The sequence below is a fragment of the Kwoniella dejecticola genome, chromosome 3 (genome assembly GCF_000512565.2).
Source record: "Kwoniella dejecticola CBS 10117 chromosome 3, complete sequence".
Taxonomy (NCBI): Eukaryota; Fungi; Basidiomycota; class Tremellomycetes; order Tremellales; family Cryptococcaceae; genus Kwoniella; species Kwoniella dejecticola.
In genome coordinates, this window is record NC_089303.1 from 1545523 (window position 1) to 1560162 (window position 14640).

At 48.3% G+C, this 14640-nt stretch overlaps 5 protein-coding genes and 1 non-coding gene across 6 annotated transcripts; 3 read left to right on the top strand and 3 right to left on the bottom strand.

Moving 5' to 3' along the window:
• Positions 1 to 677: 677 nt before the first annotated feature.
• Positions 678 to 771, bottom strand: I303_102948. The gene has a single exon. It is a non-coding gene; the product is annotated as a tRNA-Pro (tRNA).
• Positions 772 to 1037: 266 nt separating this feature from the next.
• I303_102949 (uncharacterized protein) lies at positions 1038 to 3093 on the top strand (the record flags this gene model as incomplete). Its single annotated transcript, XM_018406294.1, has 7 exons — positions 1038 to 1124; positions 1232 to 1302; positions 1592 to 2007; positions 2107 to 2377; positions 2506 to 2666; positions 2765 to 2788; positions 2870 to 3093. 7 exons carry the CDS (start codon positions 1038 to 1040, stop codon positions 3091 to 3093), a joined length of 1254 nt encoding a protein of 417 aa, XP_018264788.1.
• Positions 3094 to 3650: 557 nt separating this feature from the next.
• I303_102950 (uncharacterized protein) lies at positions 3651 to 6333 on the bottom strand (the record flags this gene model as incomplete). Its single annotated transcript, XM_018406295.1, has 9 exons — positions 3651 to 4220; positions 4287 to 4424; positions 4483 to 4715; positions 4788 to 4935; positions 4999 to 5457; positions 5532 to 5794; positions 5855 to 5885; positions 5942 to 5995; positions 6058 to 6333. The coding sequence occupies 9 exons, from the start codon at positions 6331 to 6333 to the stop codon at positions 3651 to 3653; spliced, it is 2172 nt and encodes a 723-aa protein (XP_018264789.1).
• Positions 6334 to 6888: 555 nt separating this feature from the next.
• On the top strand, positions 6889 to 7773 carry I303_102951 (CDP-diacylglycerol-serine O-phosphatidyltransferase; the record flags this gene model as incomplete). Its single annotated transcript, XM_018406296.1, has 2 exons — positions 6889 to 6962; positions 7110 to 7773. The coding sequence occupies 2 exons, from the start codon at positions 6889 to 6891 to the stop codon at positions 7771 to 7773; spliced, it is 738 nt and encodes a 245-aa protein (XP_018264790.1).
• Positions 7774 to 8238: 465 nt separating this feature from the next.
• Positions 8239 to 9659, top strand: I303_102952 (uncharacterized protein; the record flags this gene model as incomplete). The annotated part of the gene is made up of 3 exons (XM_018406297.1): positions 8239 to 8957; positions 9101 to 9337; positions 9488 to 9659. The coding sequence occupies 3 exons, from the start codon at positions 8239 to 8241 to the stop codon at positions 9657 to 9659; spliced, it is 1128 nt and encodes a 375-aa protein (XP_018264791.1).
• A 313-nt stretch (positions 9660 to 9972) lies between these two features.
• I303_102953 (uncharacterized protein) lies at positions 9973 to 12373 on the bottom strand (the record flags this gene model as incomplete). Its single annotated transcript, XM_018406298.1, has 5 exons — positions 9973 to 10470; positions 10536 to 10926; positions 10979 to 11864; positions 11935 to 12068; positions 12282 to 12373. 5 exons carry the CDS (start codon positions 12371 to 12373, stop codon positions 9973 to 9975), a joined length of 2001 nt encoding a protein of 666 aa, XP_018264792.1.
• Positions 12374 to 14640: the final 2267 nt, after the last annotated feature.

Consider the following 14640-nt stretch of genomic DNA (forward strand, 5'->3'; position numbering starts at 1 on the left):
CGGCGTCTGAGCTACTGAAGCTTCGCCTCTGGATGACGTAGTGCTAGGCATCACTGGCAAAGTTGTGAAAGATCAATCTAGACATTCGCGAGTACAAGTGGAAAGTGAAACTACCGAAATGTCGATCGGATCTATTGTTGATGCGATATCTGCGGGGCACCACGGCACATCGTATAATTGGTTGCTTCTGTATATCAGCCGCTTACTGGTGGCATGTAAAATCTGCGGCTTACAAAAGCATCTTGATCTCCCCGCATGATCACCTGCTCTGCTTGTCTCGCTTGTTATGATCACCTGTCCTTGAATCGGTGCCTCGACGGAATGTAATGCATCATCATCGACCCTAACACACATAAGGAACATGAGAAAGCCTCGTCCCGAGTCTGAATCGAGGACCCTCGGGCGCCCAGTTTGCGGAAATTGGCATTTCCTGCTTTTGCAGGCGAATGCCGCTTACTTCTGTTCATTCCAATCCGCGAAGATTGCTGCAGAATGCGTGACACCCTGTGTTGTCCTTATACATGTATGAGACTTTTGGCACGATTGCAGCCACAATACACATGGGCATCCGCTGCAAAATGTTCCAACCGGCGGACGGTTTTTCTAACCTCGCCTAATTTCCCAAAAAGCGCAAAGTCAGTAAAGGCCAGGTACGAATTGACTTGGGAGCAAAAAGCGGCCTCGTCCCGGGATTGAACCGAGGACCACCTCAAATACCGAAACTGAATGTTTCAACCCAAATGAGGCATGCTACCACTGCACCAACGAAGCGATCTTGGAATTGCCAAAACTTTGGCACAATAAGATCTGCTACTTGGCTAATTCATGAATTACTGGTTTCCGGTGCGTCAAAGGCGAATTTCATCAACAATCTGGTCCGGTACGATCTAAGCTAGTATCCGCGCATTGAGAATTGGTGAACCTTGGACGTGGTCAGACACCTCAAGCGAGGCAACATCTCAGCACATTCGGTCCACGCTGGCCAGTGCGAGGGTCGAGTCGGCGACTTGATGGAGACTACATCCCTCCTATCGAAGATGCCTGGGACATCGGTGATCGCGCTTAGAGGCTCGAACGTATCGAGGTATCTGGCCGGAATAAGTCTGTTGCTGGGTGTGGTTGTGGTGAGTCGCCTCAAGCCCTGCTTGTCTTTGTCGCACCGCTGCCTGCTTGCACTCTGATACTCCAAAGAAGGTGTTGACTTCTGCTAAATGATGATCGATAATTTCAGCTGTGGACAGCTTCAAATTTCATCACTGCTGGGTTGGAAACGGGGGAAGATAGCTATAACAAGCCGTTTTTGTATGTATCATATCCTTTTCTCAGCTGCGTTTCTTCCCTCTCACTCACTGAAGATGTGACCATATCATTTTCTCTTATCCGGCTGTCTTCACCTTCCTCGTCTCCCTTTGACAACCCCTTCCGCCCCTTGATTCGCCCCTGTCCGCCTTGCCTCGCCTCCTGCTCACCTTGACTCGCCGACCTTCCTTTCCTTCCCGTCAGGATAAACCCGCTGCCTCGCTGTCATCATTGAGCGCTGGCATTTTTCGGAGGAAGCTCAGGACCATGAACCCGCTGACCGCTCTCACAGGATAACATATTTCAACACAGCATCATTTACCATCTACCTCCTCCCGACTCTCTGGCGTCGCTATCGTCCTCGCACTAATAATGTCCGGTATCAATCCTCCCCTTCTAATGGATATCTACCTTTACCTACCGACAGACAACGCTCTCCTTCACGCACAAGATCGATGACCTCTTCTCCTCGGGCAGCTCGGCTCTCTCTCGAAGTACCATCAGACATGGAGCCCGAGCTGGATCAATCGTATGATTTGACGACACCAACAGAGCTAGGGATAGGGATATTACCTAGATTGACAATTCGAGAAACAGCGGAAATAGCAGCTTGGTGGTCCGTCGTATGGTTCATAGCCAACTGGGCTGTGAATGCTAGTTTGGCTTGGACGAGTGTGGCCAGCGTAACCATTCTGAGCAGTACGAGTGGTGAGCACATTCCGATTCCTGTCATAGAGTCCTTCGATACGTTTGCCGCACATGAGTGTGGCGTGAACATGTATTGATCTAGTGATTGGCACCAAATAGGCTTCTTCACTCTGGCGTTGGGGAGATTATGCGGTGTAGAGACGTTCACACGGACGAAAGTATTCGCAGTGATAGCGAGCTTCATCGGAGTCTTACTAGTCACTCAATCCGACTCGTCGCTCGTCGAAGAATCCGAGCCTAGTCTACCTACCCATCCGATATTCGGCGACTTCTTAGCCTTACTCTCAGCTGCCTTTTACTCGGTGTACGTTATCTTGCTCAAGGTCAGGGTGGTTGATGAAGAAAGAGCGGATATGCAATTGATGTTAGGGTGAGTTGGGGTGATGCTTTCCATGCCATGTCGTTTCCCGCTCTACCAACATAATGCTCTGTCTCTTCAATGTCTGGGTGTGTCATGGTCAGAGCTGGAATGGCTGAGTTTGTCCGTGTACTGTGCAGATTCGCCGGACTCTTCAATACCATAGCATTGATACCCATCTTCCCGATCTTACATTATACAGGGTGGGAGACGTTCGAATTACCCCCAACGAAAGAAGCAGTCATCATTTGTTTGATCAATTTCTGCATAACCCTTTCGAGCGATTATCTATATGTGCTAGGTAAGTCCCCTACGTTCTTGCCTGTAACCTGTAACAATCAGCCTCAATACAATACTTGAAAATTGATCCTATGTTGACATTCTCAATATTAAATATAGCCATGCTGAAAACGACACCTATGCGTGAGTGTCTCGTTCATTTCCATACGGCCGCATCTAATAATGCTGATTATATCTTGTCGACACCGTGAATGACGCAAACAGTCGTTACCATCGGGCTATCACTGACAATTCCCCTCGCCCTCGTCGGATCAATCTTCATACCCTCCTCGTCCTCCGGCGCCATCACTGTAACCTCGTTACTCGGTGCAGGATTAGTCTTTGTGGGATTTGGTATGTTGGGGTTGCAAGGGTACGAGGAGAACGTAGTTGGCGAACAGGAACGAGAACGGATAATAGTGGACAGGGATGTAGATGAGGAACAATAAGCCTCACTCGAATCGTCTTTTGCCTCTGCTGGTCTCTCTCCTTCTCACTCACTGGAGTTGACACTTGTCTTTTCAGTGAATACTGTTGTTTGATTGTATTACCCGTTTTTAGATGTGTTCATTTTCGCGGAAGGTTCACGTCTTACTCATAGATCGATAGATGGCGAATGTAATATATTTGTTTCAGCTCAGATGGTTGAATAATGCGTTCAATTTTACGATAATACGAGTATCTTACAAAGAGTGTACAAATGCCTACATAGCTATCTATACTTACCAAAGACTCCGGTGAGTCTAGTCAAGCTCAGGCGTCTTGACCATCTACCGAATCTGACACTGGAAGCTTTCCAATTTCCAACATGCAAAGGGCTCAACCCATCTATGAGCTTTGATCCGCGTTTCTGCCAGCAGGCCGATGTCTGTCCGGTGTCCATTGAAACGGAATGGGGCGACGTAGTGATTCCTAAGCGATGGCCTATATGGGCGCGGAAAACGAAAGCCGGCACCTCCGTATTTGTATGGCAATATGCCTTACTTCCCCAAAACTTCGAGACTTCCTAGAAAATATCCTCATCCTCTTCTATCAATCCCCAACTGTTCCCCTCAATCGCCATACTAGGAAACACCGACGGACGAGGTTTGAAGCTCATCCGGGGCTTCGGTTTGCGTCCTTGATCTTTACTCAGACCCATCATCAAGCTCCCTCCTTTCGTCCCTGGTGCTCCGCCGTTCGTCATCGTCAAAGACGGTATTTTCGAGTTGGTATTTGAGTATAAAGACGATGAATGCGACATAATCCGCCTATTTCCGCCCATAAATGGAGTAGGGGAGACGGCTCCTCCTCCTCCTGCCCCACGAGAATTGTGCGAGTGAGATTGCGAGTACGTCGTACTGACGGAAGCCGATACCGAGCGAATTGCCTTGTGCATTGGTCTGATGGAAGATCCATTCCTGTACCCATTTGACGACACCGCGCTACCGGGTATCCCACGAGCTCGTTTGTTCTGCTGCGTTGCAGGTGTCGGGGTAGGTGCGGCTCGTTTCAATGACATCGCAGAACGGTTTGCCGGAGCGGGTGTATGACGTGAAGGCAGAATTTTGGCGGGTGCTAATCCTTGTTTCGCTCTCTGTGGTAAAACATTGATTCAGCAAACGTTATTATGTTTACAGATTCAGGAGTAGACCGATCTCACCTTCTTGGCTTCCTTGGCAGCTTCTTTCGCTTCCTTCTCCTCCTCGATCTTGGTTATCACCCTTTCACCAGACACCAAGAACGGTCTACCATTGGTCTCTTCCCATTGAGGTAGCATAGATAGCAGTTCCGTCTCAATCTGCACCCAAGATCACCATGAGCTCATGTTCTCCGCAACTATGAGACAGCAAGCTCACCTTGGGTTTCAGCAACGTGACTCTCTTCCTCATTTTCTCCTCCTTCAACATGGCACCGCCTCGCATCTTGAACCTATTCGGATCGTTTGCGCTTCTTTCCAGCTCTTCCTCGTCCCTTACTAGGGTATGCCATTCTCGAACTCGAGGCAGTAGCGCTGATTTCGATTCCACTTCTTCTCGAAGCCGTTCGATCTCCTCTTCATGCAGATGTAACAATTCCTCCGTGTAATCGTCTACAAGGAGAACCAGATCATCAGTCCCTGATGATGCAGAATCTTTCGAACACCTGAAGAAACTGTACTGACCGTCTATGAATGCTCCAAATTCCGCTCGCTCGTCATCGCTCAGCATCAATTCCGTTTGAAGTACATCAATTTCCTTCCGTGTGTTTTCGATGAAAGACGACAAGCTAGACCTTCGCAACTCTAATAACCTCTCATATTCCGCTTCATACTGTACGCGTAGAAGTCCTTAGCTGGAGCTCTCGGACTGAGTGTGAAACAAAGGGGGCCTTACAGCTTTTATGACCGATTCTCCACTACCTCTATTCATATCCACAAAGAGATCCATCGTATCTTGATCGACTTCAAGCCTGCTCCATAACGGTTCCACCAGATTATACAGCTCTTGTATCCTGGCTTCATGTTCTTCTTTTCTTGTGTTCCATAATTCCGTCAACTCGTCAGACCACTCTATCAGTCCTATTTCCGGCTGTACATTCTCCATGCCTTCCAGATCCTCCACCTCTCCCCATTCCTCCACTTCTCCAGGTGGGAGCGGATTCGACGCTATCACTCGATTCAATAACCTTTCATACGAACTACATGCTCCGGGGGTCTCTTCTTCCTCATGAGCCGGCAGAAGTTCAGGCGGAAAATGATGGGGAGACGATGTCGGCACGGGCGGCAATGCGAGCTCGGAATGAAGCCATATCAGATTGAATAGCGTTTGACACAGATTTTTCCGGCGTGATTTCTAAACCAGCCAAAAAGTCAACTAAATCACATTCATCCACAGAACACTGAGGAAAAGGGCGAATAGTTGCTTACACGCTCTTCTAACGCTTTGGAAACCGCTTCGTCCAATTCTTCACTAATGCTTTCCCCGACGTCATACCACGTATCCGGTACTTTACCTCCCGCTATCTGTTGGGCCAGCGTATGCGTTGATGTTCGTTTCTTGACTTCGCCAACTGGTGCGCTACCGGATGTTGACGGTCGTTTGGACGAAGAAGCTACGGACTGAAGAGGCTTCGAAGGCTGAAAAGGGGGTCCCAATAGAGCTGCCAGCTGATCGAGCGTAAGTTGTTGTTCTGTGCAAAAAACGTCAGCTATAGCTTGAGACAGAGCCGCAGCACAGATAGCTGACTCACTCTGTATGTGCTGCAGTCGTTCATCGTAGATCTACAAGCAGAGTCAGTCCTCTTTCAACCAAATACACACTGATCCAGGGAGCTCACAAGTCTCAGTTGGTCCATCTGATTGGTCAGTCGTTCCAGCTGTTTTGGCAAAGTCTGGTGGGCATAGATTGTCTACATCAGATTGGCTTCCTCTTTTTGAACGCCAGCTGACTCACATCATTGTCGAAGCTCTCACGCCTACTAAGCGCGACTATATCTCGGCCTTTATCCCCCACTGCCCTAGCTAAACTCGACACATCTCTCTTGTTCTGCGCGATCTCATCTTTCAGAGTGTCCACCTGAGCCTCTCTTTCTCTGATGATCGATGTGATGACTCCCTTGATGGCTGCATCTATACGTGCCAAGTCCGCCTGAAGCACTTCAGCCGGTAAGGACAGTTGGTCGTGCAGCGAACGCAGATGAGGCGTCTGTTCATCTAAATAAGCCGACATTGTGGTGACATGCGGTCAGCCGTACCGCTGCGATCAGTCCAGACTTTGGAAGGCGGGCTTCGATCTTGTCGGCGAGTCTGATGTAGCTGAAGTATCGCGATGGTACTGCTATAAAAGTGGTCTTCGATGCGATTACTATCGTTCTTGTTGCTGTTGTTGTTGTTGTTGTTTTTGTTGTTGATCCATTCCAACTGGGCGTCAAGACGCGAACGGAATCAAAAGTCCAGTTGAAAAAGACACTCGCGACGTCCTCGTGTAGCATCCGAAGTTGACTATACTAAACAGCCCCCCCATATAAGACTGGATTGACGGTGGGTGACATCATTTTGTCTGTTGCCGGAATCAAATCCGAGTTTTTAGGATTGCACCAAACAACGTGTACAAGGAAGGAAGGATGAAACAAATGCTCAAATGCTCAAATGATGCATGAGCGTCATCTCATCCTCTCTTCTAATCATCTAATCAGAATCAGCCACATTCCTCCTTCGACAGACACGACCCCTGTCAGCATACCAGGCGTTAATAACACCAGCTATAGCAACAAAGACCACAGCCATGTCCGTCACCGAAGAGAAAAAGAAGCTCCTACAACAATACAAAAATGATGATGGGCATTTCTCCCTTGTCCGGTGAGTACCTCTTGATGTGATGGATTCAACTTCAGCATTGGACGTCTGTACTCCGACGAATGCCTGTCAAGGACTTATTGTTTCCGTTCTGAGAGTCTCCTAGTCCAGATAGATAGTGCTTCGCTGATACCATTTCTTACTCATCAGTCAATTCCGTCTCGCCGACTTGATTACCATCATGAACGGAGTCTGCGGGACCCTATCTATCCTCTCTTCCGCCCGATACCTAATCCTCGCTTCGAACGTCAAAACCCCTCCCGCCGAGGCCATATCAACTCTATATTTCGCCCACTTACTTCCTATCCTTGGATTCGGCTTCGACGCTCTCGACGGAAAAGTAGCTAGATGGATGGGAGGTGGATCCATGTTAGGCCAAGAGATGGATTCCCTTGCCGACTTGGTCTCCTTCGGTGTCGCTCCTGCCACTCTCGCTTTCACTTTAGGTCTTCGAACTCCCTTGGATACTTTGGCTTTACTCTTATTTGTTTCTTGTGGACTAGCAAGATTGGCAAGATTCAACGCTACGGTCGCTTTGATCCCCTCTGACGCCTCCGGTAAATCCAAATACTTCGAAGGTCTTCCAATCCCCTCGAGTCTGTTCTTGACCTCCATGATGGCTCTCTGGGTGAAGAACGACTGGTACGTAGGCGCCGCCAGAGGTACTTCCGATGTGCCCTTTGGTAGGAAATTGTTGTGGGGCGAGAAAGGCGGTTGGGGAGAAGTGCATTTGGCAGCTATCATCTTCGCAGTTTGGGGAGCGATGATGGTCAGTAAGACGTTGAGAGTGAGTTCGACTTGGACTGAAGCCTAGGTTGCGATTGTCTCCGTATGTAGAGCAAGTGCTAATTGGTCTTGCCATCACAGGTACCTAAGTTGTAAAGGGAGAGCGATGATAGTAATGGGGGAAGCTGTTCAACAAAAACAAGTAAATTGTCTGTGTGTCTGTCTGTTCAACCGGGTCGATCCGTAAGCGTATGACGTATCATGTATACAAGTTCGCGAGTACGAAAACCCGTCCGACTTCTGATTGTACGACTACTTACTGACATGCGAAGCCTGTGTCTGTGTCTCATAAGTTTGGTCGTGCTCTCAACCGAAGTACGATTATCGTTGATCGAGTCTGACTGTGTCTCTTTTTCCGTCAACTCACGTACGCACTACGCAGACAAAGAGAAATACCTCGCCTTCATCTTTCACACCATCTACTAACGTTAATCACACGTCCCTTTGAGCTTTATCTGTCTGAATTACGCTTGTTTCATTCCTGGTCGACACCATGTCCTTCGAAATCAGCTTCGCACCAGGCAAAGACCAGAGGGGTCGAACGCGAGTCTGCGGCGGCACATTATTCAATCTTCATCCTCGTTCAGTCTTTCCACCGGCGACACAAGCGACACGAGCGATACCACCGACTGAATCAACATCGGTAGCGGCATCGGGACTGTTTTCACCATGTACTCCTTCTCAGACTCAGAGTAACGACAACGAGCCGCACACGCAGGGTGTCCAGGTCGAAGCAACTGCAACTGCGACTATCAATACCGACAACGACAAGAGCCCTGCCTCTGCCTCTGCCCCTGCGTCTTCGTCTACGTCTGACTCGGCACCTGGAACCGTACCAAACCTCCATTTGATAGACTACCTAGCCTCCGGATCATTATACGATTTCTGGATCGCCCAACACCCCATCTACGGCAAAGTCGTCTTTCAGATCGTCTATGTTTCCCAGCCGCCGTGTCTGAATCCCACTTATGACGAATACGTTGATCCCAACGATATACACAAACACGCCCTGAAGGAGGAAGACAATTATATGGGCCCGTTGAAGGATCTTCAGGGTACGATCGTGCCAAACTTCTTCGGGGTATACATAGCTCAAGAGTATCCTGAAGAGGGAGACGAGGACGAGGACGAGTATGATTATTTGGCGATAGTCACGGAATATGTGGGGCAGGGACTTGGGCCGGGGTATTTCGAGATGAGTGCCGATTGGGCGTGAGTCGAGCTCGATCTGTGTCTGGATGTCAAATCGCCACCGTACGACTTGCACCTCTTGCACCTCTGACACGTTGCTTTGCCTTGTCCTTGGGTGTGCTTCTGCCGAACTGACGAAGTTCCTGTTTTTCTACTATGTAAAGGACCATGCTCTACGATACATACAAGACGATCCACATGCACGGCCTAATGCACAACGACGTCACCGCCGGACATATCATCTACGACGACTCAGACGATAAGAAATACCTCCGTATCATCGGTTTTCGGCACGCTGATTACGGGCTTCTTACGGATATATTGCACGTCGCATTGCTCGTTGATGAAGCTGCTTATGTTCGATATGGGCTTGGGCTTTGTGATATAAGGTCGGTCGATAAGTGAGTATCCCAATGTAAAAAACTGCGATTCCTTCTTGATCATATCATCTACATCTACATGTATTTTGCCCAACTGTCCAGTTGTCTAGAGTAACACTCATGATACCCATACTGATGCCATCGTTCTTGCCCTCGAATCACCAACCGCAGGGAACGAGACTTCCCAGATTACTGGCAACGTCTACCTCTACCTGATTCAGAAGAGTTCGTGGCTATGTTGAGACTTGGAAAAGACATAGCTTGCGGGAATATCAAGCCTCCATATACCGGTCATCCTGATTTTCAGCATCTGTTGCTCAGGGCCCAGCAGGAGGATCCCTAGAAACAAATGGTCTTCACGGCGTTCGTAAGTTCGTATACTGTAGCTCAGACTCAATCCCGTAACGTAGTTACCCCATACTCTTACTGTACTATGCATACCGTATCTCATGACGCCGAGAACGCCTGGTAGGAATATGTATGCACACGAAATGAAATCAGTCAAGGATCAATAGAGATACAAAATACAGATGCGAGATAAGTATGATACAACAAGGTATTATAATGAATGACAAGCTACGGCCAAAGAAACACAAAAGAAGAAAGCAAAACACAAGAAGTATGGCAAATAGAACGACTGGTCTACTTTCACTCATTTAAGCCATGGCTCTGACTGCTCTTGGTAGAGTCCTAGCAGCCTTTCTACTGTTGGCGTTCATATTCGTATTCGGCGTCAATTGAGCATTTCGCACGGAGTCATCGTCCGACGATATGACTTGATCATCGATATCCATGGGTTCATCTTCGGAAGATGGCGAAGGCGAAGAGCTTCTGTCTCTTCTTCCGAGACTCGACGAGCTGGATGATTCTGAGTAGCTTGATGGTGAGGGTGATCGCGAAGAGCATGGTCTGGCTGTCAGAGGATACAGTGAAGCGTATGATGGAGTAGGCGACTCAGGTACTGCTCGACTCGATGCTGTAGGTGAAATTGCGTCAGACTTGCTGTACAAAGGAAGAGGATCGCCTTCCCTCTGTTCGCCGTTCTCGTGGAAAAGCTGGATGTATGCTGGCAGTGGAGCTGGCTTCTCCTTATTGCTAGGCATTGTCGATGGACGAGTACCGAATTTTATTGGTGTAGATAGGATGACCACTTGCTACAGAGAGAAGCACGAGTCAGTTTCATGAGACTTCTCAAAATCGAGAGAGAAGCTGTACTGACCGTGTCATCGGAGTTACCGTTCTTGCAAACCACCCTAATTTTCAGATCATGTCTGACACGCAGGAAAGGACCATCCATTTCGGGCTGAGGTCTCGTATTTAACCCTTTTCCGGAATCGAGGCTTGGCATCGGAAGAACAATATTCACTTTTCTCCATTTCTCACCGAGGCCTAAACCTTTGTCGGCGAAGAAAAAGTTGCGCTGATTCCCATCATCCGTCAAGAGGCATTGTCTTGTTCTCATTCCCTTGAAAGGTCGATCGTCGTAGCCAAGGAAGCCGCCATCGGCGTAATTGCATCGAGGTGAGATCAATTGATGTTGAGAAGAGTTCCGAGTAGGTTGTTCGGCTGGTAAAGGGAAGGACGATGTGAAGGACTGAGATGGTGTTGACCTGAAGCACATTTGTCAGTTCGCTGGTCTCCCCACCTTGAGAGCTGACTCACGAGTATCTCTCAGTCTCTTCTACCTCCATGCCGAGCTCAAGGATATGAGTCAGCATTTCATCCTCGGCTTTTTTGCCCAATGACCCTGCACCTTGTCGTTCCATGGGCACAGATTCCAACTCTCTTGAGCCTCCTTCGGTCAGCGGGGAACCAGATCCGCTAGCTGACGAGGATGTGGCAGTAGAGGCCGATAGATCTGATGAAACAGTACTCTGATTAGTGGAATCGACGAGCATTGATTGCGGTTCGATAGCATTTCGTCTCGCCCTGACCCGCAAGCTGACTTTGAGACTCTTCTCTTCACCGTTGACATCAACCCAATCAGGAACAGTGACCACGCATTCTACCGGACTGGTACTATCTGCTTCCGGTCTGAGCGTGAAGTGGCGTTCCGTTCGATCTTGAGCCGTAGTACCTATTGCAGAGGGCAATCTATGCCTTTGGAGGCTGAAAGGAGACCAGACTGAGCATGTCTTCTCGGTAGATTTGGCGAGCAATGAGTGATTACCGAATATTGAATCGAACGGCTTGGCGGATTTAGTCTTCATAATAGTGGATCGCATAGGAAGGATGCTTTCCATGGAAATTTCGCTGTGCATTGAAGGTGATGATGAAGAAGAGGAAGCCATACTTGGCGCCGCGTACGTCGTGCTAGCTGGTTCCGTCCAGCCGATGGTACAATGGGCAATTGCGCCATAAGAAATCGTGGTCATTTCGGAATCGTGAGAGGGAGGCAACCATCCAGGTAATCGCAAATCGAATGCCACGGCAAGCTTGATCCTTTGAGCACCCGGTCGAGCGGGATCGTGCGAGGGGAGAAGGAGTGGGTTTGAAGGAGTAGCTAATGTGAGGGTAGTTGTGTGAAGTCGCATCGGAGTATATCGACCTATGAACCGCCATTTGCATCATGTCAGCTGAAAATGCCTCCGAGCCTACACTTGGATTGTATGACTTACCGTGGTCATCCCAGAATTCCGATTTGCCCTCCATGACAAGCTTTAGATCCTTGACTTCACGAAGTCTGCCTTCCAAGGGAGCGGGTAAAGCGGGTAAGGATATGATGATGTGTCCGGGCAATGAATAGCTTGTGCTGTGTGTGTATAGGAAGAATCGAATCAGCTCTCCGCGATTCCATCAAATACACACACAAGTCGCATCATCTCCTTTGACTACCAATCAATCACACGATCACCCCCCAAGGCGCACATGTTACGGCCGAAACCGAACAAGCCATGATGACCAGGTGGCAACATAATATCGCATCCGGCATGCTGAGTGGACTGTATGGGCGAATGTCACTCACCCAGTGTTTGGCCCGCCTAGCATATCAATGACTCCGTCATTCTCGAAGTCGACTTGGACTTTTGCCGAAAGGACGTGAGATTGGAAGACCATCTCTGCAGTCGTTGTTGGTCGAAATTGCTGGCCGAACAGAGGACAGGCGAAGAGGGGTAGTCTTGTGGGGCTTAACAAAGTGTACGATGTATTTTCGATATGCTGATTGATTGTCAGACGAGGTATGGCCAGAGGTCGTTGTGAGCAGCTCGAGGAGGAGATTGAAGACCGAAGACCTCTATCGTCTGAATCCGTTCTCGGATCTTGAAGACTGATTGAATCTTTCGTATATCGTGGTGGTGAACAGAGAGAAGAGAACGAAAAGGTGGAATTGGAATAATCAATTGGTAAGGGGGTTGATGGCTGTTGAATCGTAGAATCACTGGTTATGGGGATACTCGATCTGTGTGAAATCAAAGGTATCTGAGCTGGCTCAAGGCGACGAGGTTGAGTGGAAGGCTGCCTTGGAGTGGATAAAGGATGATTTCGATACTTATTCTTGTTGTTAGATGAACGAAGGGGAAGATGAGAAAGTGATTTGGAAGGGGGATGGGAATTCGAGGATGATCTTGTATTTCTATAAGGAGGCATATTGGGCGGAATAGCCTTGAGGTAAAGGCGTGCAGGTACAAACGTAGTCGATCGGTACAGATGGGTTGAATCAACCCGATAGATCAGTATGGTTTTGATGTCGATCTATCGCGTGTATACAGGACGAGGACGAGGACAGGTGGGTCAAGTACAAGCGACTTTCAACTGTGTCTGGGAAAACTCCTAAGGGGTAAGTAAGTAGGAGTTTCGTAAGAGCGTCAGGACGTAGAAGATACTCGGCAGAAGAAGAGAGAAGGTAGAATCGAGAGATTGATCGATTGCCGCTTCTGATGAGATGCCTTTATAGAGGATTTGCACTTGAACAAGCAGAGGATTGTGTTGAACAGATGACAGGGTGTGTGTCGATGATTGACTGCAAAAGAACAATAAGCTGTGTCATCAGTGTGTGTCAGGTGAGAACAATAAAACATCCTCGTAGTCGTTCACTTTGATTTGATGAGATGCATCCCATGATGATGTTACGACGTTACCTGTCAAGTCAAGTTGAGTCAGGGGGTGGCAAAGTAAGGTTAATAAGAAATGATGCCTGATGGACGTGTTTGCTTTTTGCTTTTTTGATGTATGTGTTATTGTGTGTGTCATCGTTGTACGTGTACTCTGTGTGTCGTATTGGATTGTCTTGTGTATTTTCGATTGTGCGTGTACCGAACGTCTTGTTATTGGATACAATCAACTTTTGGGTTATACACCGAGCTAAAACATTGATCGGTCAAAGGCGATCATTCCTCTACTTTGCATCCTTCAACGAGAATAACCTTTTTGTTCTAACGTTCCTTGATCGTACATACGAGTAAAGCTGTGTTCCGAGAGTTCCCTTTTACCCCTGCTGAATGTTTCATGATTCGGTAGTTCCGACAATCTTAAGCTTATTGTTTCGAGTTGGATGTAACGGACAAAGTGTTTTGTGTGTTTCTTCAAGTTCAACATTTGTCATTGTTCTAAGCGGGATAATTCCTCGAATCGTCGATTTGGTGATCCGTGCGGGACGCACATGGACCGCGTGCCCCAATTTCAGTTGTCATCAGGGACGTCTGCATGAGAGATTTGGAGGGAGCTTTACTCATTCGTATTCAATTGACAAAAGTACAATAAGAAAGCGTCGTTCAGTTCGTTCGAACGAACAAAAGAGACTTTCGAGATCGCTTAAACGCGGCGGACGAGTGCCTTACTTTCATTTCAAGGTCGGCTGAAAGCGCGATTCGGACTAACAGCCGTTTAAGCTAGAATACAATGGCGTCGAGCGATCATCAACATGATCTTCGTTGCTACCTAATTACCGTTCTTGTCAAAAGCACTGCTCGATGATCCATCAGAGATATGTATACATAGGTCTCGTGAGTCCGCTTCGCATCACGACACGAGCATCGGCTGATTTGATCGTGATGGACGCGCGCGACGTCTCAGCGCAATGACTGCTGATCAAGTAATCCGCGAGTGTCCGCAGAGCACAACGATCGATTGGCAGTCGAGGACCACGTACACTAGTCACGACGTCGAATTGGACATCAGAGTGGACACAATGACGCTATCAACTCAGACATTACAATTGTCCAGTCTCGCGTCAGGTTTGATGACTTCGCGACGACAATCTATCGTTGCTGAGCACCGACCACCTTAGTTCGTATCACTGAGGACTGTCATTGCATGAGATCTGGAGAGAGAGGCAGAGTCTCCCGTCGCGAACGTCTCACATACTACTCGATCACGGAATGTTC